Source organism: Anopheles coustani, chromosome X, assembly GCF_943734705.1.
Source record: "Anopheles coustani chromosome X, idAnoCousDA_361_x.2, whole genome shotgun sequence".
NCBI lineage: Eukaryota > Metazoa > Arthropoda > Insecta > Diptera > Culicidae > Anopheles > Anopheles coustani.
In genome coordinates, this window is record NC_071290.1 from 2708356 (window position 1) to 2731398 (window position 23043).

General features: G+C 46.3%; 2 protein-coding genes across 3 annotated transcripts; one reads left to right on the forward strand and one right to left on the reverse strand.

Moving 5' to 3' along the window:
- Positions 1-56: 56 nt before the first annotated feature.
- Positions 57-9492, forward strand: LOC131268832 (cytosolic purine 5'-nucleotidase). Its single transcript, XM_058271110.1, has 5 exons — positions 57-286; positions 5024-5311; positions 5391-5664; positions 5739-6854; positions 7202-9492. The coding sequence occupies exons 1-5, from the start codon at positions 57-59 to the stop codon at positions 7424-7426; spliced, it is 2133 nt and encodes a 710-aa protein (XP_058127093.1). The 3' UTR covers positions 7427-9492.
- A 1346-nt stretch (positions 9493-10838) lies between these two features.
- On the reverse strand, positions 10839-21354 carry LOC131268784 (programmed cell death protein 4). Of its 2 annotated transcripts, none has more exons than XM_058271057.1 (5): positions 20189-21354; positions 19245-20038; positions 18677-19059; positions 18312-18565; positions 10839-12710 (listed from the first exon to the last, which is right to left on the reverse strand). In XM_058271057.1, the coding sequence occupies exons 2-5, from the start codon at positions 19978-19980 to the stop codon at positions 12635-12637; spliced, it is 1449 nt and encodes a 482-aa protein (XP_058127040.1). In that variant the 5' UTR covers positions 19981-20038; positions 20189-21354; the 3' UTR covers positions 10839-12634. The 2 variants fall into 2 exon arrangements, with proteins under 2 accessions (XP_058127040.1, XP_058127039.1); XM_058271056.1 differs by having other exon boundaries at positions 19245-20041.
- Positions 21355-23043: the final 1689 nt, after the last annotated feature.

The window sequence follows — 23043 nt, forward strand, 5'->3', positions numbered from 1 at the left end:
ACACAGATAAACGTAAACAAAAACGAAAACAAACGTCCCCGACCGACCCAGCGACCATGCCGGACATATCGCAGGATGAGTTCGAGGCCAAGCTGCCGCATCTTGCGCCGGCCACCGCCGCCGAGCTGCGCAAGCGTGCCAACTCCGGTGGGTCCCGCACGGTGGCTCGTGCCGCAGGCTCCCCCACATCAAACGCCCCGGTCACCAATCAAACGCTCGACGAAAGTGTTTCCGGTCCCGCGTTTGCCGAGCCCGTGTACGGCTACAAGCGTGAGATTAGCCATAGGTACGTATCGTGGGGAAAGGGGAACCAAACGGACGGTTCCACGCGGTCCTTCCGAGGGTCCCTCTCGGTATATCTTAACACCCATTGGCTTCACCACCATAGCACCAGCAGCCATTTTCCCCCCTCTCCCCCTCCAATTGTCTGTGTCATGGCTTGACACACTTGACCCCTCCTGATAGTGTCATCCGAAAGGGAATAAACTTTCTATCCTTGGCCTCAAATCCACCGAGCCCGACATTCCTCGACGCTTGTCAAAATAATCAAGACCCAAGACGCCCAGGACCGTGTGGTCTTCGTGGTTTGGTTCGATTTATCGCCACAATAGCCAAACACCGCAACACATCGATTCAATTACCACTGCTGCTCGTTGTTGCCATTCTAGGTCAGGCGCGTAGTTTGGGTCTACTTTCGTGCCGTTTTTAACGTTTCATGGAGCCACTTGTAAAAGTATAGCTGCTAACATTCATGCACGTAGTTTACGTGCTTGTTGCAAATATACTTCCATCACACATGTCTTCAAAACTCCAGATCTTACGCGCTTATTTGCCCAACGCACATGCCGCCGTCCGCGACACATGGGGGGTCCGCGACAGCCGAGCGGTAGCGCCGGTTAGAAATTCGGCCCATGAGCGCCGAGGCTCACCACCTCGACGGCGTGGGTTCGAATCCCAACCGTGACCGGACCCTCCCCTGTACGAGAGGACTGACTATCCACGTACAACAAGGCAACAAGTCTTGTAAGCCCTCAATGGGGCAGGCATGACCAACAAGGTCGTTACGCCAAGAAGAAGACATGCCGCCGTGGAGATTTTGATAAGGTTCCAGCACTTCGCTTGAAGATTGCGGCTTCGGTTCGGTCAAAAATCTCCTGTCAATCGCCATGCTTTTGACCGGTTTTTGGAGCATGAAGATTATATATAATTAAAAGATATTGTCGTAGGATTACTTTGAGCCGGGTCATGGTTCCTTCGGACCGGCAATAAAGTCGGGTAGTGAAGCGATCATTCATTCACCGCAGTCCAATAAACCTGTAACCTCTCGCTGCAACTATTTTAAGCCCTCCACCAAGGTGTGTAGCGGTCGTTAATTTTTGCATCGGGCGATAGTGAGTCGCTAGGCAAGGGACACAGGCGATAAGGTTGCTCCTGGCGAACGGGTATTTTAATGACGATCATATGTAGATGAAGATGAAGCTTGTTGTTGGCCGTGAGGTTCGCTCGAGAGCGTCTGCTCGGGAAGGGAGAAGATCTTGACCCCGAGTTGATAACGGAACCTGGCACCACACGTCGCCGATAGTCGCAAGTGTGTTCCAGTTGTGATCTACACATAATCTGCCAAACAGGGTGCACGTAGTGGACGGTATGATGCATGCTGGACGCTAATCACACTCTTGGCAGTACCTACCCTGAAACAATGGGAGTTTTTTTGGGTATCAACCGGAACCACCGGAATGTTGGCTTAGACACAGGATGTATCTTTAAGCTCATCAAATTAATAATTTCACTAAGAAGCATCGTGGCTAAAGCTGTCCTGCCTACTGGTCCTACTGTGTAGACAATATAATATTGTTTACCGATTGAACCACTGTTGTGCGTTGTGCCCCTGGCCTCAAATGCGACGCCGCACGAACGAGCGGAGAACACAAGCCTCGTTTTCTGCGACATTTGTTTTCCTTCTACTAAGGACTAAGTTATTTTGTTGTTTCGATCCAATCGCGTTTTTGTTTTGCTACACATCTCCTGCATTGCAGCCGCATTCGCTTCGGGGGACCGTAAACAAGCAACCCTCCAACAAACCGAGCTGTAAACATCTCTCACGCGGCCTACCAACTGCGATTATTCTGCGCCGCAACTGCGAATGCGAGGTGCAATGCTCTGCACAAAGCATGGGGCAACAACATGGCACCACTATGGGGGCCACTGCCACTGTGTTTTGGCTTTGCTGGAGGTTGGACAGGGGATGGGAGTCTAAACAACATCCTATCGCATCCGATCGGTCACCGAAACGGCGTCGGAGAAGAGTTGAAGCTTGTGAAAAACAAAAATAAAATACACCAGAAGCCGTACTTGAATCGGTGCACGTTGCATTTGAAAGCTACGTTTAACATCCCTTAAGCTACTTAAAAAAATACACACATCTATCAACCTTTGATGTCGCACAATTGCAACACATTTTCCCACTTGATGCTGCTGAACGGTCATCATCATCAAAAAAAAAAAACAACGCCGAATAACGTACACTTCATACTGCGTTTGAAACCAACCACAGTGGGGAATGCGAATGCAAAGGTGTGGACGTAAAAACTTTGTAATTCTTCATATTTTTCGATAACACTTGCGTATTACGTTTGCATTTAAATACTGTACATTAACGCCATAGAGAAAAAGTTTGGATCTTGTTTTTGCATTCAAAGCTATAAAGGATTTTGGACATTGATTTGTAGAATATTAATTTACAAAACAATATGGAGCGATCCAAAATTTTACAGTTGGTAAAATCAAATCGTCAGAAAATGTGGAATTGGAAAAACTCAAACAAGCGAACTTAAGCACGTAACGCATATTGCCCATCCCATTGATTTGTTACTTGAATATAAAAATACAAACGCAATCAATCGGTCAATATTCGTTATCGTTTCATCATACTACCTCCTTCCCCCCACTGTGCAAAACCGGCGCAAATCACGCCCGTAAGAGTTATTTTAATCGTACTGATCGTCCGCCCTGCATCCTGCTCATTAATTCTCGCTAAAATCATTACCATCACGCCCGGATAGCTTGGCCGCCGACCAACAGGTACTTCCTCGCTGGTGGAAACGGTTTGCTGGTTTTGTTTTTCACTACACGAAAATAAATGGAAATACCAGTTAACAGTACCGAACGAAGCGGAAGTGGGTGCTCACCGTGTGAAAGGTATGAAAAATTGCCAAAATTTGTCATGCATTAATCGTCATTTGAATTGCACTCGTTCCATGCATTCGAAACGCATCCAACCCCTTGAAAAGCGAAATAGCACCCTTAGGCCACCGCTCCGTTTAGCACCTCGGCTTGTATAACCAAGATCGGGAATTTTATGGAACTGTTTGGGAAAAGTAAAACAAGTGTCCTCAGTGTGTCCTTGGAATCCAAAAACCCTTTTCTAAGGCTCGGGTCAGTGGTTTGACGTTATTTTGAAAATTCTAGGAAAGCCAGTTGAATTTAATTATTATTCGTAGAAAAAAGTCTCAATATCGGTTTGATAAAAACCTGTCAAGATTACGAACCGATAAAATTAAATCTGATTTTCATCTGAAAAATCCGCAATACCGTGTACGTACAAAATCGGACGTGTCAGAGATTACTGGCATTGCGATTCTTCGAAAGAGTCTCATTGTCCTCCACTGCTTTCAAAATTAAAAACACATGAAAAGGTCTAGATGGCACTCGACGAACGATGCATGCAAGGGTTGAACCTGCGACGGTTGGCAGGCAGCTGCTAATGCTTCCCACACCGCATCACTACTCCCATATCCCTCGATGCAGTTTCCCCACGATTTCGCAAATCCCATTCCAAGTGGAAGGCACCACACGTCAGTGTTCGAGTCACTTCCCCACAGTGCGAGTTCGTCAGTGAATTTCGACGAACGTTCGACGGTCGCTGGTTACACAAAAGGTGAACCGCGTGGTCTCCGTCGTGTGTCGCGCGTGTTGGGATGGGATTGCACACACTTGTTGTTCGGTGGTGGTGCGCTTAGCACAAATAAATCATCTGCCCTACCCGTACGGGAAAGGAACAGTGTTTTTGGAACGATGTCACTCGCGAAGGCGGACGATGTTTCGGAGCGTGATGGCGATTGTGCATCGCCGATTTGTTCCAGCCAGTCTTCTAGCCACGATGAGGATGACATTCCCGAGCTGTTCGTCGCTGACCCGACCGGAATCGTAGGTCACCGGGTGGAGGAGTAAGTACAGTACCGCCCAAGGTTACACGTCGTCAACTGGCTTGTGATGGGCCAGTTCCAAACCAAACCCGAACAGTGTCATCAGTAGGTTGAACTCTAGATCAAACCCTAATTTGATCGTGAACTTTCCATCTTCTAGCCCACAATAGACTTCGGATAAGCTATGCTGAATGTCGTGAGCAGCATCAGCTTCATCGCGGTTGGCAACAAGGCGTACTTTCCACCGTACCAGGAAGTCCTCCATGTGCCTAGCCTATTATGTTTCTAATCTTTAACGTAGCCCCCCTCCCTCTTAAAAAAAAAACTCCACTGGAATGCGTCCGGCAACAGCTTTTAATGTGACCGCCGCCCCCCGAGACGAGCGGGATCACGCAATAATTCAATCATCCACAAATTTGTCACAATTTGTGACAAGTGCTAGTTAATTTGTGGCGGGTTGAGAGGATCCTCCGACATCTCATGGCTTCTTTACCACCGACCGACTTTGGGGGTCGAAGTTCAAGTTCAATGCTTCCACCCTACTACTAGCAATCGATCGCAGGAATGCGGGTGGAGCTATTTATAAACTGGTGGTGTAACATTCCAAGAGCTCCTATTACTGCTAGCTCAAACGGGTAGAGTTCACCGTCGATCGCATGTTGATGTCCACGAGGAACTTGGTTGGAACGCATCTCAATTACACCCCGAAGCAGGGAAATATCGCTCTCACCGAAGGCTTGAACAAATAGATACAGAAGCAGAATGACAAAGACAAGAAATTCTCTAAACAACCTTTCGTCTATTCCGCCATTGAACAGGATCTTCGTCAACCGCTCGATGCACCTGGAGAACATCAAGTTCTATGGCTTCGACATGGACTACACGATCGCGGAGTACAAGTCGCCGCAGTACGAGCAGCTCGGGTTCGATCTGGTGAAGGAGCGGCTGGTCAGCCTCGGCTATCCCGCCGAAATACGCCAGTTCGAGTACGACCCGTCGTTTCCGGTGCGCGGTCTCTGGTTCGACTCGCTGTACGGCAACCTGCTGAAGGTGGACGCGTACGGCAACATCCTCGTGTGTGTGCACGGTTTCGAGTTCCTCAAGCAGTGAGTGTTGATTCGCGTGTGTGCGAAAGGCAAAACTACCTCGAGTTTTCACCTATCTTTTTTATTTGTTTTATCCCAGCCATCAAGTGTATGAACTGTACCCGAACAAGTTCCTGCAGCTGGACGAGAGCCGCGTGTACGTGCTGAACACGCTGTTCAACCTGCCGGAGACGTACCTGTTCGCGTGCCTGGTCGACTTCTTCACGCACTCGCCGCAGTACGCGGAGCAGGTCGATCGTACCGGAGTCAAGTACGGCGAGCTGTTCATGTCGTTCAAGTCGATCTTCCAGGATGTGCGCGGTGCCGTCGACTGGGTGCACATCTATGGCGATCTGAAGAAGAAAACACTTGAGGTGAGGTCGAAACCCCCTTTCCGCCCCGAGCCCGTTTTACAACTAACGCAAACCTCTCTCTCACACACGCACAGAACCTGGACGAGTACGTCAAGAAAGACGAGCGGCTGCCGATGGTGTTGTCGCGCATTCGCGAATCGGGCGCGAAGCTGTTCCTGCTCACGAACAGCGACTACAACTTCACCGATCGCATCATGACGTTCCTGTTCGACTTCCCGCACGGTGCCAAACCGGAGGAGCCGCACCGGGACTGGAAGACGTACTTCGACACGATCGTGGTGGACGCCCGGAAGCCGCTGTTCTTCGGCGAGGGCACCATTCTGCGCCAGGTCGACACGACCACCGGTGCGCTCAAGGTCGGCACGCACATGGGCCCGCTGCAGGCGAACCAGATCTACTCGGGCGGCTCCTGTGACGTCTTCACCAAGCTGATCGGCGCGAAGGGTAAGGACGTGCTGTACATCGGCGACCACATCTTCGGCGACATTCTCAAGAGCAAGAAGATTCGCGGCTGGCGCACGTTCCTGATCGTGCCGGAGCTGGTGCAGGAGCTGCACGTCTGGACGGACAAGTGCCAGCTGTTCGCGGAGCTGCAGCAGCTCGACGTGCGGCTCGGCGACCTGTACAAGAACCTCGACTCGAGTGCCAAGGAGAAGCCGGACATCCGCTCGGTGCGCACCGCGATCCGGGACGTCACGCACAAGATGGACCTGGCGTACGGCATGATGGGCTCGCTGTTCCGCTCCGGCTCGCGCCAGACGTTCTTCTCCAGCCAGGTGGTGCGGTACGCCGACCTGTACGCTGCCACCATCCTCAACCTGATGTACTACCCGTTCTCGTACATGTTCCGCGCGCCCGCCATGCTGCTGCCGCACGAGTCGACGGTCGCACACGAACAGCGCTTCACGCTCGATGCACCCATGATCCAGCGCTCGCGGCCACCCCGTGCCATCGGCGGCTCAGCCAATCCACTCGGCCCCTCGACCTCGGGCCTGCCTCCGACGGCAACCAACTCGCTTTTCAGCAAGTCTGCGATGGTGGAGGGTGCTGCATCAGCAGCAGCAGCTATGCTGGCCTCCCTGACCACCTCACAGATGATGGCCAAAGCCAGTGTCATGCTAGCACCACACGAACTCGCTGACGAGCTTGGTGATCTGGTCGGTGGTGACGAATCGAAGGAACTGACACGGGTAAGATTGCGTACCCCACTAAGAAACTGGTTCTAACATTCTCACACTTACTTCAAACTCATCCAAGAAAACTTTCTTTGTTAACCACTATGCTTTCCTTCTCTAACAACTCAACATAATGAAGACGGTGTTTAAACAATTTTGAATAGTTGATTTTTGGACTCATAATACAATACAAAACATTGCCTAGAACGATAGGGAACAATCCTTTCTAAAGCAAAGTTGTGGCAAAACATGTTCAAACACGAACTAGCGGTTTTACTTTCACTTTTAAAATCATTCTCAATCGATCACGACAATAGTTTAACAGCGAAATTGTATGTTTACTGTTTTTACTGTCGTTTTAGCTTATACCACAGGAACAGGACGGTCTGCTGGCCGTGTCCGTGCCACACACGCGCCCAGAAACGCCCCGCTCCGTCACGCACACGCACGACGAGGACTACTCGGACGAGGATAGCGACGATCAGAAGAAGATGGTGTCGGCGGTTGCACCCGCCGCAGCAGGTTGTGAGGGCGGACAATCGTCATCGGCCACCGGCGACGGACCGGATCCACCCGCTCGGGTGTAAAAGCAGCTTGAGAGAGGATTGGCGTTTTCCCGGCTTCCGCTGCATACACACAAACACATTTATCGCATAAGTAGCACAAAACCACGGGGGGGATGAACACAAGAGAAAGTAAAAGCGAAGGAGAGACTGCTGCTGATGCTGCTGCTGCTTGCTGTTGTAGTAATATTATGCACCGTAGCCCGTGCGCAGCCGAATGTTGATCCGAAGCCGAACGCAGAGAAAAAGGTAAAAGCAGAGTGAAGGACAATTCAAACAGACATTGCAATTTACCTTGGTATAGAGTGAAACCGAACTGAGGCTGGGCTGACGAATGTAGCCTACGTAGAGACATTAATTGCAGTTAAAAAAAAAGGTAGAATTAATTGAACGCTGGCTTTCGTTAGACGATGAAACTGAACAGATATGAGAGGAACAAGCACACGTAGAAAGGTTTAGTTTTTTTTTTTTTATTGCTCGGTACTCTGCTCGAATTATTTATTTCTACGTTGTTCCATTTGCACCTATTTCAATTCAAAATATCCAACTCAAAAAGAAAAACATGAGGAAACCTATTTTAAAAAAAGGCCAGGTTCATTGTTTTTGTCGAGAGCATTTTTGTTTGTTTGGGTTTTCTCATCGATTCTTAGGCTACGCTGGCAGTGTACAGAGAACACAAAGGTGTCACTTGTTACAGGGAAAGAAAATTCAACACAGGACAAAGCGTGAGGGTTGAACGAATGGTTAAACCATCGGAGGAGAATGCTCTTTTCGGCCCATGATGATGGTCCACCAGAAAGGTCAGAGATTGCGAGATTCGTTTTTAAATGTTCCTTTCGTTTCGTGCGAATCGAAATAACGACTATAATAGTAGTACTAGTAAGGATTTATAATAACCATAGTACAAGCAAACCCGTAGCTCAACAACATATATCGTGTACGCTAAGAATTTATGACTTTGATTGGTTTGTTTAGTTTCGCGACGGTCGACAGCGGAACTCTCTATACTATCAAACTTGCGCATTTTGTGGAGCACGGTAAACGGAAGATTCACATTCAGGGTGGGCGACAAGTTGTTCTCTTTAAATCAACAACCCATCAACGTTAACGGGTCAAGAAAGTCGTATGTTGTAGGAAGTATCGGGATAGAATAATCATGACTTGTTCGCCCAAAAGGATTGGATTTTACCGTTTTATTAGAGATAGTTTTTTTTTCTTTCAATCTTTTGTATATTTACTTTTGGCTTGATATGTAATCTGCAACAACAAAAAAAGTGAACACGGCACAATGCAGCTTTCATTGAGATTATCTTTTTATATATAGCTACTAAACAAATGAAGAAGAATCACAGAGGCAAGAACACATACCGAGCTGCTACAGAATCTCATATCATTACCAAGAATTTACAACTAAATTGCAACTAGTTGGCAAAGTTAGCCAGCATTAGTTAAAAGGCATTGTTTCTCTTTTCCGAGGCGCTTCCCAAAGGCATAAATGCAAATCAAAGCAGGATTCGACAATATAAGTAATGCAGTCAACAACATTGGTACACATATTTCGAGAGTCGTAAGACTTTAGCATAAGTCTTCATATGTTCATGTGGTAGCTCTTTTAGTATATTACTCTTTTTCGCGTTTACCTTATGTTCTGTGCAGTGAATTTCCACCGCGCGCATGCTAAACAAGCAATAGAGTTTAAAACGTTAACGGGTTTTTTGGTGGAAAAGTTTTTCGAAAAGTACTCTTGCTTGAAACGACGATTCATACGAGTTGCACGAACCGAGTAAACCGAAGCATTTGCAGCCGAAAGCTGAACCGCATTCGCATCAAAATGTGAACGAGAGGGAGCAAAAGGTGGTCCCAAAACTAAGCGACACTAAACTCGGAACACAGTACAATAGGCAAAAAGGGCATTGTGATCCAGACCTCCACTAGAGCTCGTTTTTTGGTAGCAGGGTTTAGTAACAGTGAAGTTAAACGCGTTTGAATTTGTATCGTTACAACGTAGGGAAAGCGAAGGAATGCCAGCGTACAAGCATGTAACCGCGTTAAAGAGTGTAATTAATAAAATTCGTTACCTAAACATAGCAGCAGGCTCCGAGTGTGTGATTCTTGAACGGTGGTATTATCCTATTGGCCCGTTCTAGAATAACATTATTTGCATTAAAACGATCTGAAACGCATACTTACTTGTGTTTTACGCCTTCAGAATGTTCTTCGTTAAGTGAAATTGCCAATTGCAGTCCCAGATACCTTTATGAAATATGCGTTGAGTTTAATCTTTCGACGAGCTGGCACTATAAAGTACTTCATACATTCAAGTTCGGAGTTATAAACATAACGCACGACACGCTCGATAATGTTTCATAGTTCATGTTTTTTTTTCCTTTTATTAGTCGTTTATCTTTTTCTTATCCATTTATGATTACTCTCTTAAATCGATTAAATGTGAGGACATATGGCCTCTACCGTCATAAAACCCATGCGGGTCTATGCTTTAAATGTTAGTTTCAGGTGTGTGTGTATTGTTGTGTTTAATGCATGCGACGAAACATAGATAGCATGCTGGATGACGCCTGGATGAGACGGTGATAAGGGTGTTTGTTTAAATATAATATATATATATTTGTATGTATATATGCTCAGGATTGACTGTTGCTCGCGCCCTTTCCAAAAAAACCCCATCATGCTCTGCTATGCGAATCTTGCCTGTTAGTTTCGGGACTGGTCTCTATTTAAACGGGTTTTCCAAATCGTGTTATCCGTACATACGTATGGGTTGTGTAAGTGGCTAAATTCGTCTCTTTGCGAACTAGGATAAATTTTGCTAAAACCTTTTTTATGCTGTTGGTTTACAGTTTTTCCTTCTCGAACGAACGCCTGAAAAAGCTAACCTGAGCTAACCCCCGTCTTCTTCTCGTGCCCTGAGAGCTTAACTATAACGAGACCGTCTGACCACATCTGTAACATTCGCGATTTTGTTTTATTATTACAGTACAGGCGCGGTAAACAGAGCATTAAAATCTACGGAACTGATCTACGTGGAACAAGGAAGGTTAAACGAACGGTTTGGTTGATGAATCGTTTTCTCTCCAATAGTGGCCACTTGAATCTGGTTCTTGGCGTAACGACCTTCTTCCGGTCATGCCTGCCCGTTACCCACGCACGTCAAGGTGGTGAGGGCTACTACTTGAATATTGCTCCGATTTATCAATATTTTGAATCATTTCCGAACGAGTCTCCAATTTTTTTCAAGCTTTTCGCATGCACGCCACAACAAACTCTCATTCCAAATCGCCGGCTTCTGCTGTTTTCTGCCGCAAAAAAAAAGCTGCGTTGGGGAAAATATATGCAAATTCGGAATAAAATAAATCATGGTTGACTGCACAGCGTGTACAGGACATTCTTGTAGGAAACACATTTACCCATTTGCTGCTTTCCTAGCTTCAAAATTCTGATGTATTTAACGTTCAAAAAAACTGGAAGTGACAAATGAATACGTATAATTTTCGCTTCTTTCCGAATTCATAGAAAAGCTAGTAAATGGTTTCGAGAAAGGCTCACACTATTCATGTTTCGAGGCTTTTTAAGTGAACGCATTATTATTACCTCGCTTCGAAAAGGAAAAAACGATATTCCTCTTGTTAATTCTATACGCACTCCTCTCCTAAGCAGTTTCGTTCTGATCCTAATCTTCCGTTTGTTTCATCATGCCTGTCTTGCCTTTCAATCCTTTCAAAACATAATTCCATCGTTTCGACGTTCTCTTTCCCAAAACTGCTTCTTACCGAAACACACCTTTCTTCTCTCATCCATCGACTTTTTACCAAAACCGCTTGCTACCTTTCCGAGGCCTTTTGAATTCCGCACCATCTCCAAACGAGCGCTATTATTATTTTTATCTTCGCCAAGTGCAAAGTGTGTGTTAATTGAAGATTGTAGTACTATCTGGTTCAAACTGAAAATTACTCAAAGTTCTGAAGTTATCAAATCAGTTTAGTTTCCATTAAAAATAAAAGAAAATGCATATAAAATTGGCGAATTATTTCGAAAGTAGCAAAAGTGAAACGGGTTCAAATCGAATAGTGATTAATGAAAAAAGGGTATTAAGAAAAAAGGTTCTGATTGTAAGATAATAAAAAAAAGCTGAGTGATAACATGATCGCGAAGGTTCAATACCAGTCAAAATTGAAAAGCAAATGAAATTTAAAACCATTTCAAAGAAGACAATAATGGCGTGAAATGGCAAACAAAAAATCTAAAAAAAAGAACAACCATTGTTGGAAAAAAACACACTATACGTGTAGTAGTAATACGAAAAAAAACCTAGACACAAAACCGTTAATTCAAGATCCTGGTCGAATTTGGCGCAACATTCTCTTCCCACTTTCTCATGATGTGTCCGCTTCCTGCGCGATGATCGTTATTCCTGCCTGTAGTGTCTCTCTCGAAAAGCTCTGAATGACTTATTTTTAAACGAGTTCTATCCGCTAAATAACATGAAGATGAAAACTTAATTATACAGACTGTTCCTTGAACAGTCAAAATCAGGAAGGAGAAAATGCGACTACGATCTCCGACTCGGATCCTCCTACGTATCCTTTCCTACCCTCCCATCTCCCTTTAGCGCCTCTGATTTTCTATCTCCTGCTGAAATGATAGTTTTCACACATGACTACTACCTTTATCCATGCGTTGTGTGAATGAGCGAACTGTTAAGATGAAACATGATACTATCCTTCGATTGTTTTGTTTGCAAACACAGTGCTGAAGTAATTACATGCCTAAGGAAAGTGTAGGAAACGCGATTGTGATCGCTGAAAAAAATACTATCCGCACGCTCTGTGACTTTTCGTGATCGTGTTCTTATAAATTCACTCTTCTCTTCTTTCTGCCCAGGATGCAATTTCCAAGCTTTTTTAATTCATTCGCTAAGCGCCTTCCCTTTCTTTTCTTCATCCGTAGCCAAATAATAGCCTAAATCCTTGGCCAAGAACACATGCCAAACGTTTTCATCTTCTCTTTTGTCCCAACAACATGGCTCTTTCTCCGTCGACCAATTTCCTTTTTGGTTTAGTTCAATAGTATCATCCATAATCACTGGGATTTATCGGCGGTTTGCATTGCCATGCGTTGTATTGTGTGTTGCACGTCATCGTGCTGCGGGTGATGATGATCTTTGAGGGGTTGGGGGGGTGTTGTGATTGGCGATTCCGGTCGGTCGACAGCACATTAAATATCACGATGTAAGAGACTGGTCTGCTTAATCTGACCACCGTCGCCTTCGGAGACGAAGCGCTTGCGGCCTCTAAAAAGAGATAAAGAACAAAAAGCGAGAAAATAATCAGTCAACTGCTGCAGTTCTGTAACATGCTAATGCCAGGTGTAACTTTCGTATAACACTTTGATGGGAAACAGCGGCTTGAAATCATGAATTCGGTTGAAACTATCCAAAGAGGAATACATGTTGTGTATTTTCAACTAACTGTTGCGCATTAAACATAACTTTTTGTGCTTATCATATTCAACATAAGAACCGCTGAATGGGGTGTAAAACGCCCGAAACGTGACAACGACCACTCCGGCATCCATGCACGCTTGGCACTAGGATTGATAACCGTCTTCTTCTCGACGGCGTTTTCATTCATACTCTATGATTGATGAAGGGTGTGTCACAATTTCGTTTCCCTCGGGTTTGTAGGTAAGAGGTGGTGTGGTATCGGCTAAAAACAACATGTACCCGTAACCAAGATGAAACTGGTTTAAACCGGATCGGCTTAGGAGCAAATCGATGTATGTATAGCAACCACTCGGGTTTGTTAGTTTCCTTCCCCCGGGTGCCCCTACTATGTAGTAAGGCGTCACCGCACAGTGGTCCATACACTGCAGACCAGTGGGGGTTTGGCATATCTAAATGATTACAAATGTACATTTTGAATAACATATTGATTTCAATAAGATATGTATCTAACTTTTCATTTCTGAAGTCAAAATGCGAATGTTGGGAAATACTGTTCATCTCAAAATCAAATAATTATAATTCAATTTCGAGGAATCTTACTGTGTTTATTGGACTCGATATTAATTAAATTACATTATTGGCGTGCAATTGTAGATGAAGCTTCGTACCCAATGTGCTCTCACCACACCTCATCCATGTTGAGGCCCCCCTTTACTGGTTTTCATTTTGTGTTGGTGGTTTGAACGAGAAAAAAAATCAATAACGATAATTATAACCGGCAAACACGGCGTGGGGCACGTACAGCACACTTATCTCATCTAATCACTACAATGTATTGGCCTAGCACAAACGAGAATAGAAACATTATCGCAAAAATCGCCCCTGGGGACAGGAAGAGAGGGAGTTTGTTATCAGCAAAGCGGCGCTATTGCGTCGCAGGTTAGCGAAAACAACGCACACAACAGGCGTCGTCTCCCTGTGTATTCGTGTGCGTGCTTGCTGTCATCTTTCGCGATGGGGCTCGCGGAACCGCGTTCGCGGATGTTGGCGTTCGTGTGTTTGTGCCAACACCGCGATCCGCCTCTTTGCGCTGCCCTTTTCTTACTAAAAACAACCAACATCCATCTTCCAGTCGGTCTTTTTATTATTTAACTTGTGAAAGGCGTCGCTTTGTGCGGTGTAACTTGCACTCCTTTTTAGTTACACAAACAACAATTGAAGAACACATATGCGAAGAAACCGCATTTCGACAGCGACACCACCATCAAAACCTCTGATTGCCATTAGAATTCGAACTGGATTGTAGAATGTTTATGTGTAGACCCGTGTGTGTGTGTATGCACAACAGTGCAAAAAAGCAGAGCGATGGAACGAACAGGTTTTCATGACCATAACATGATGATTCCCTTCCGTGCATAAACACACACACACGCAAAGGAAAAAACCGGTACCGGCAAATGGCGATAAAAATAAACACAAAACAAGGCTTGCCCTACCAACGTAACCCCCGACCCCCCGCGGCCCCGCCATCGTTACCGGCGTAATTTCATGAACAAAACATGAAACCATGATGAAGCTGCACACATCGCACAACCACAACAGTGAGCCTGGCCAACACCGCGTATATGTGGCCAACCCTTCCCTCCCAACGGAACGTCTTCACATGAGCAGCAACACAACCCCCATATAGTTGTTGCCGTAATATTTATTAGGTGGGCTTCAACAAAACGTTGGAAAGTGAAATACGTTTCAGACTACCCCGCGATATGGGGTGGTTTGTTGCACAAATGTATATTAGCTACCGATAAATGTTGACCTTCGGGGCTAGGAGCACAACGCAGCTCCTGCTTCTTTCTCGTGTGCTGTTTGGCTTGGTGTAATAATCCGCCATTACAATCATCCGCATCCGATAACGCCAATTATTGCACCATTGAAAGTACATGGTACAGGAGTTGAATGGAGGATTAAATACTGAAGAGAAGCCTTAAGCTACCCGTTACGCAACAATGTTTTGGTAAGCAGTTCGTTCTTAGTGGCATCTGTACCACAGACAACCTTCTCCCATCTCTATACATATGTTGTACATACTTTGTTTTGATGGTACCCTAAGCGATTGCTTTAATTATAGGACGCAACCCACTGTCCGAGGTGTTGTAATAGAAACAACAATCACCGCCCTCCCCCTTCTACCAAATCAGCAGCCCAAATTGATTTGAACCAGGGAGAGGAGAACTATGATGTTTTGATTGCCGGCCATCCATCGTATGCAAGGGCAGAAGAACACATAGCACTACCGAATGGACACACAGGTGCTGGTGGTGCCTTGCTATCTCTGACACACTGTTCATGTTGTTAAATCAACACACAAAACAACCACGTCGAGAGAACCCTCTTTCCGGCGGGGTTTGGATTGGGGTGGTTGCGTAATATTTGTTGTTGTCGCCGAATTCAACCGAGGCCTTTTTCCCCCTTTTGATATTCGGCTCGTTCTTCGAAGATAGACGAATTAAAATTACGCAACGCGGCGTGTGGTGCAAAGCAAGAAGAAAAACTTCTCCCAATCCGAAGACGCGGTGTTAGAGAAGCAGCTGTTGACTGTGTTCTTGGTAGGGGTCGGGTAGGAGCATTTTTCTTTAGACACATACACTATTCTGTAAAGCATGTATCACGAATGTTTTCTATTTGATAAAACAACCCAGAAGGCTTTGATTGCGAGGGATCGGTTTACCATCCTAGGTTAGACGTTTTTGGTCATTAAAATATAGATAAAATATAGATTATATTTCTACTTTTAATATGTATAAACCAGTCGAAAGGTAAACAGTAAACAATATGAGCGAAAAAGAAGCTGCTTCGACAAATATTTGTTGATGCAGCACTGGTTGCTCTAACCAACACTCTCCTTTCATGTTTTACAGATTTACCGGACATTGGCGTCTATTGCAAAACTGGACGCGAATGTTGTTATGATCTTTTCTACGGTTTTGTCGTAGCCTTCCTCCACCATTTTCATGAACGAACTGCGTTTTAGTGCGTTGTATCTTCTACCCCCCAAAAAAAAAAGTAAAAACAACGGAAAGGAAAACCATGCCCACACAGAAAGAGAGACAGAGAAAGAAGCAAATACCAACGGAGAGATTGTACACCCAAGGACAGGTTGACCTTCAAAAAACACGAGCCAGGGCCCGGGAACCGACCCAACCCGGCGCGATTCTGTTCTGTTTTGCTCCAGCAGGGCGCATAAGTGCATATAGGGGGAAAAGAGGGAAAGCGATTGTGTGTGTGTATGTGTGTACCGCATATCTCTTCTTCTCCTGCCAGAGGAAACCACCAACATGCGCGCTTGGGCGCGTGCGTGACAACGCGTTCGAGCATATTTCTTCGAAGCGAAATAATGTTTTGGTTCGATGCGAGATGTTGGGGACTAACTCCTCACGTACACACGCACGCACTTCCAGTAACGAAGGAAGAACTGGGCTTTCTTTGAAAACAATAATAAAAAACAATCAAATGTTTTGAAAACCGGATTAAATAAGACCATCAAATTCATAGTACTGCTCCGGCTCATAATGGCGGAAATGTAACATCAAAAGTGACATTGCAAGATGGATTATTTTAGGCTCAAGAATGTGGGTCGAAACAAATTCGCGGGATTCAACCTTTACCTTTCACAAAATTGGATACACGTTTGGTGTCCTCATGTTACTTATCCAAACTAAAACCACCTCTTTTCGTCAAATGCCAACCGAAAACTGTGTGCATAATCGAATAGTATCAAATAATTGGTCGGTGTTTTGTTTTGGTTTTATATTGTTACTCATCAAAGTAGTAATGGGCAGCGAGCAATTGCGTTGTTGTTGACGAAAACCGAGTTGATGTAACCGTGCCGCGGCCGCACACCCCCCAATCATCCATCGTCATCTTGGCCTCGGTCACTACGATCTCGTTTTATCACCCTGGTCTCCTTTTCCCCACTGATCCCCCCCTTGGGGACTACCCTCCTTCCTATCCGTGCAATCTAACCTTGAGTCATCCGAACACACGAAAGCCGAAAATCCTGTGCGTGACACGTGTCTCCCAGAATAGAGAGAGGGGTAGGATAGGGGAGGGGTAGGATAGGGGAGGGGGGGGGGACCGACCATCCCCGAAGGCCAAATCAAGGCCGGAACAGAAAAGCAAACAACACCAACCAGGCAGCAGCAGCACAACAAAACACAGTGTGTGTATTTCCTGTGCCGGGAAGGCGCGTGCGGGCCGTTCTATTGCGTCGTTGTCCAAAATTTGCCCGATCATAACAAAAACAACATGGGCATCCCCCATCTTTCCCGTGCGCCGGGGCGTGACATGGTGGTGGGGTAGGGTGTGTATGTGTGTGTCTGTTAGATGCGTGAAGGAGGCAACAAAAAAAACCAAAAGGGAAACCCATGAAAGAAAACATATGCCATTTGAGGTAGAACGAATGTTAGATTGAATGATTCTTCTGACCGTAACTTAGACTAAACGCAGTACGCGAAAGATACGGACACATGTGTTGGAGGTTTTGGGACACGTATTTTTCTCAAATGAAAGTAAAATGAAGTGCATGTTCAAACACAAAAAAAAGAAACAAGAAAACAACACCAACCAAAACGAGAATTCATGAACGATAGGAGTAAGAGGGCGCGCCTCTAAAACGTCCGTTCGCTTTTGCGACGACATTGCAGACGACTTTGAGAAGCATTTTAAGGGTGTTTTTCTTCCTCCATCGAAACTCGAAAGTTGTTTTTGTTTTGCCTTTGCCGGGGTTGTTGTTGTTTCTGTTTCGCTCTGACCTGCTCTCTATGCTGTTTGCTATTACATCATGGGTCGTTGTGGGGTGTTGTATGCTGCCGAACAAACACACCAACAAAGTCGTGCGCATACTCTCTGCTCTCCTCCCCTACACCAAGGCATCGCACACATCATCCGGTACACCCTAGCGGTCGAGGAAAATCGAAAACAAAACACGGCGGTACCACCGGAGAGGGGAGTGCCTACTAGGGAAATGGCACGTAGGCCACACTTTTTTCGGTGACCGGAGCCAACAACACACCAAACCCGGCCACAGGCGGTTCGGTTAGAGATTTTATTTCCGGCAACATCGCTCTCCGATACACCTCCTCGGTCTGTCGACAGCTTTATTGGGCTACAGCTTTGTTTATGAGCGACGGTGAATGAAGATATTCTTGAAACTAATTTGTTCCAACAAATCGGTTAATTTTTAATCTCCACACAACCGGCATACGAAGTGTGTTTAAAATGTAGATCTCATCTCATCTTGCTAATGGAAATAAAAACCAAGTGACAAACTTGCTTGGACTTGAACAAAACGGAATAACAAGACACCAACAACAACAGTGTATAAATCGACAAACAGAAATAGAATCAAGGGAAAAATATTGTAAAGCTTTTAGGGCAACAAACACTTACCGTGTAGGCATATCCTTGATGAGGTTGTCGCTCAAGAACGAACCGGCCTGGCGGCAGCGCTGCATGAAGCGGTCCAGAATCGAATACGCCAGCGGTATGTCGAGCACGATGTCGGCCAGGTCCTCGTAGACGCGCCGGAAGCCCCGTTCCATTTGGTCCGGCGAAACGATGCAGGTACTGTCAAGTGTGCGAAGCAGCTCACACATGGCGATCTCTTTGGACTCGTTAAAGGCTTCAAGAGTCATGATAATGGCCTGTACACACCGGGTGAAACACGCGAAGATAGGAACCGGTTAGCGCAAGAAAGCAAAAGATGCAAACGGTAAATAATGTTACAAAGGAGTGAGAACTCCACTCTCTCCTACCTCGTAAATGAGCTCGTGGTGGAAGTGCGGCACTTCGAGCTCCTTGATCGAACGCTGGGCTTCGATCGGGTCGCGCGACACCAGATACTCCTGCAGGAGCATCAGCATCTGCCGCGTGATGGTTTGCACCGGGCGCAGCGCCCCACCGACGCCCCACACGTTGTCGAGGTGGCCCCAGCTCATGTGCATGCTGAGCAGCGCGGTGGCACGCATCAGTGCCGCCTGCGCGTGCCCATCCAGTTCCTCCCGGTCGTAATCATACGCGTACTTCGGAGGCAGACAGTCGTCGGCCACCGCGCGGGCAATAAAGTTGCCCACCAGGTTCGGCGCGTCCGGTGTATCGAGCATAATGTCCGACAAGTCCGCCAGCAGTAGTTCGATACCTGCGCACACAAACACCATAAGATACGTAGTTCACATTATAATAACAAATATATACATGTGCTCTCTTCAAATGATGTTGCGGTTCCCTAAACCGAACCTCCTCTTCTTCGAATGGAAATATATGTACCATATTTCGACAACCTAGTGTGATAGGAGTTGGCTGGTTTATACAGCACACACTTACCATCTTTAATGTCCTGGGACGTAGCGAGCCGCCCGTAGAGATCCGAGAGCAGCATCGACGTCAGCTCCCGCTGGGACTGCTTGTGATCAAAAGCGATGGCGATCATCGTCTTGATGACGAGTGCCTTCCATTCCGGCTTTACTATCTCAAGCAGCGCGTCCGCCACCTCGTGCGTGTCCCCGTGCTCGAAATACTCGTGGATGATCGTCTCCACCTTCTTCACAAACTCCTCCTCCGTCATCTGCGGCACAATCTCTTTCAGCTCGACATTGTGCGAGCTATTGTACGCATCGATGTCGAAGTTGGGGTCGTTAGGGTCCTCGTCCAGCTCATCGTAAACCTCTGACCCAGGCATCCCCCAAACGCCCTTACCGCCGGCGCCCCCCTTCTTGGGCAGGCCGCGCCCGTATATGGTGCGCGAGTGGCGCGAATTTTTCCATTTCCGGTGCGGCGCGACAAAGTTTGGCCGGCCGGCGACACCGAGCGTTGCAGTCCCGCCACCGTTGCTGTCCCGACCGACCAGCACCGACGAACGGCGCACGCGCTTCTTCATCCTACCCTCCATCGGTAGCATCGGTCGCTTCATCAGCGCATCGTCGCCGTTCACGCCGTTCGACGGTGGACTGCCCGACGACGACGGCGGACTACCTGCCGCCTCCACGCCGCTGCCATTAAGCGATGGCCCGTTGCCACCACCAACCCCGTTTGCGACAACTGCAGCAGAGTCGTCCTCCATGGTTTTAAACTTTCTCTGCTCGGAGGTTCCTAACAAAATCTATATGCACAAACGACGTCTACTGTAAAAGAAGGGAAGCAGGAGAAAACCGACGTGCGAAATTTGCAATTATTTTATTACTCAGGTAGACTCTCAAACAATCTTAAAAACTCTATCGTGCGCGCAACCCCAACCAACATTAATAACTCTTCAAAACAATCATATTTACCTGTTCGCGTTGGAACTGAAAAAATCTGATTCTCTACAAAATGTCCGGCCGCTGATGGTGGGGCGGATGAGCAGTCTTTTATTTCGATAATTCTTATTTCTAGCTATTGCTAGTCTTGATGGTTGATAGGAAATTGTCGGTTAAATTTTCGGTTGATCGGTAGAATTCGCTCCACAACCGGTCTTTTATCGCACGCTACGCACGAACGTGTGCAGTCCGACGACCACGAAAAACACGACGTTCCACCAAACGAACAAAGCCTCGACGATGGCTCCTACAAGACACGGCCGTTACGACGATCCTACGGGACGACTGCCTTTATCGCATACTATACCGCGAGGAAGAAGAAACCCACAACGACCCAAGCCGGAGGATGGGGAAAAGAAAACGGGACGGGGGGTGCGCACTCGGTTATTTCTTCCTTCCTTTCTTCCTCTCTTCGACTACCGCAGGCTACAGCGACCGAAAGCCCGAAAGACTTTCCAGCATACCACAACTGCGTAGTACTGGCTCAAAGGCAAATGGAGTCGTCGTCGCTTCGGTCGAGAGCAGAGGCAGCCTTCCGTGGACTGCAGCTGGCCTCTTCCTGCATGTACAACTGCGTGCTCGAGCGCCGAGCCGTCAAAAACGTAGCGCCTGGGCCGGAGAGACCACCAATACCTAAGAGCGCACACGCGTGTTCTCGGGCGCCGCCGCTAGCCTTTCCAACGATTTGTCCAAACACAATTGCCTACTATTGACGGACGGGTAGTAATTTTAGCATTCGAACATTTGCCACCAAATATCGAATAGGGCAGGGATGGATGGTGCTTCAAAAACCGGCTTATTAGTTCTTGCTAACCAATCGAATACTGATCCTAATTTTACTGGTTTCTGCTTGCTTTACTTCTATGTCTATCGTTTGTCGTAGCAAACCGGAACGCAGCCCAACACGCCGGCCGGATAATGGAACATTCGTCCACACTCGCTTCGACGCCTTCGCCTAAACACCGCACATGCGAACGCGCGTAAATTTAATGTTCACTGCTGGTTTGACACACGCTAATTTCCGTTCACGTTTCGAAGTCACATCAAAAATCACACACAACTGCGCACAAACTGCTAAATAGAGGATTTTATTCCAGCTCACAGGAGCCAAATATCCGGGACTTGCTTTCAGACACGTCTTTCCGCACTAAGGTTTAGCGAAAGAATGATCCGTCCGGTCGCAGCCGGGAGACATCGAAGCTGTAGGAAAATGACTGCGGTCACGTACACTGCGCCACTAGGGTGCCTTTTCGCCTTGTGCAATCACAAACACCTTCCTACGCTGACGCTCCGTCTCGCACCTCCTAGTAGTGATGGGCAGAATGGCGTTCGGAGCAAGATTCATTTGCTTGTGCGATCCGAAGTCTATTTACCTGGGAAGCAGTTGAATGTATTAGTTGACAGCTCATGTAATCACAGGTTTTCAAACAAATACCGTCAGTCTTAAACCAATACGTCAATGGTAACAGTTAATATTATCTTTTCAACAATGCCATTAGTTGTGTAAATGTAGCGATAGTTCCGGCACTGAAGAAGAATCATCGGATTTGACGCTCGTTTGAGACTTGATGGTTTGATTTCCACCTTCGCAACGCTTGCTGTTCAAAGCCGCAGTTTACAACACCGGTGTGGCCTTATGACTCTACTTGATTTATGAAATTAAGTTATGCATCTTTTGGAGATTCGATTCCCTCGACAATGATAGATTTCCTCACCATCATGAAACTTTATGATTCGCCAAAGATGCATGCGATATGCAGGAAGAAAAATGTAAACTCAAGGAATCTGTAATGATTCATGAATCCCTTAGGCAAAGATTCAGATTCATTTATTCAATCCAAAGAGCTATTCACAATCATGAATCACGGAATCACCCTGTGTAGAACTCCTGTGCAGATGCGTAGCCCTGCAACAACGTCACGCACACATATCCATCGATGGAGCAACATAGCAAACAAAGGGAACATATAATCGGAAAGCCGGTATGCGTTGTTAGCACATACCCAGCATATGTGAAAAACAATTCCAGCGAAAATCGAATCTTTTGTTGGAATGTTCGGAGTAGCGAATATTAGAAACAAATAATGGGAAAACAAATCGTTAGCCCACCTGAGAGGAAATTCTACAGAAAAATAACTTCGACTTCACGCAAGCGAATCGTTTGAACAGCGAAGCCCAGTAACGAAGGTTCTAGAAATTATCCAGCACCTTCTAGAATTTAGTTTTCTTTTTTCTACCTTGCAACGAAGTGGCTCAACTGCACCGATGGAAATAGTTTCAAGGGGGACATTCTGGAAGCTGAAGAAAAGAAAAGGAATGCCTTACGAACCACCAAAAGCGTATAGCCTGAAAAATATATTCTTAACACGTTAAGTGTAACGACGGTACCGTGGAACCGACAGCGTTCTGTCCGAAATGCTGTACGCCGGCGTCGGTCCACTCGGACCGACAGAGCCAGTTAGGTAGACCGGTTAGCTAGCTACGAACCGTCGGCAGCACGGAAAGCAGTGCAATTTGCGCATAGCACTTAACGTTTTTTAACGTGTTAAAAATTAAATATGAACTCCTAGCGTGGTTCCGGACGCGCTAGCATGGTGCAGTTGTTTCATCGTGAATCAAAGTTACTGTAAATAAAAACATAAGAGCAGAAGAAACATTTCGCTCTCAAGCCATTTATGTACTGCAGAAAAATTAACGAAATTAACGAACGATCCGAAAATGATTCAATGGTAGAAGCATCCCTCTGAAAATGACGCAGAACAACGTGACGATTTAAATAATCATTTTACAAAAAAAAAACTACAAAGAGATGACCTGAGTGATTATTT

What these genes read in the sequence shown, in the direction of transcription:
- LOC131268832 (XM_058271110.1), top strand. Translation starts at nt 57, where the DNA reads ATGCCGGACATATCGCAGGATGAGTTCGAGGCCAAGCTGCCGCATCTT. An exon ending in AAGCGTGAGATTAGCCATAG is followed by an intron (nt 287 to 5,023) that starts GTACGTATCGTG and finishes GCCATTGAACAG; the next exon opens with GATCTTCGTCAACCGCTCGA. An exon ending in GGTTTCGAGTTCCTCAAGCA is followed by an intron (nt 5,312 to 5,390) that starts GTGAGTGTTGAT and finishes GTTTTATCCCAG; the next exon opens with CCATCAAGTGTATGAACTGT.
- LOC131268784 (XM_058271057.1), bottom strand. Translation starts at nt 19,980, where the DNA reads ATGGAGGACGACTCTGCTGCAGTTGTCGCAAACGGGGTTGGTGGTGGC. An exon ending in GTCCCAGGACATTAAAGATG is followed by an intron (nt 19,060 to 19,244) that starts GTAAGTGTGTGC and finishes TTGTGTGCGCAG; the next exon opens with GTATCGAACTACTGCTGGCG. An exon ending in ACCACGAGCTCATTTACGAG is followed by an intron (nt 18,566 to 18,676) that starts GTAGGAGAGAGT and finishes CGGTGTGTACAG; the next exon opens with GCCATTATCATGACTCTTGA.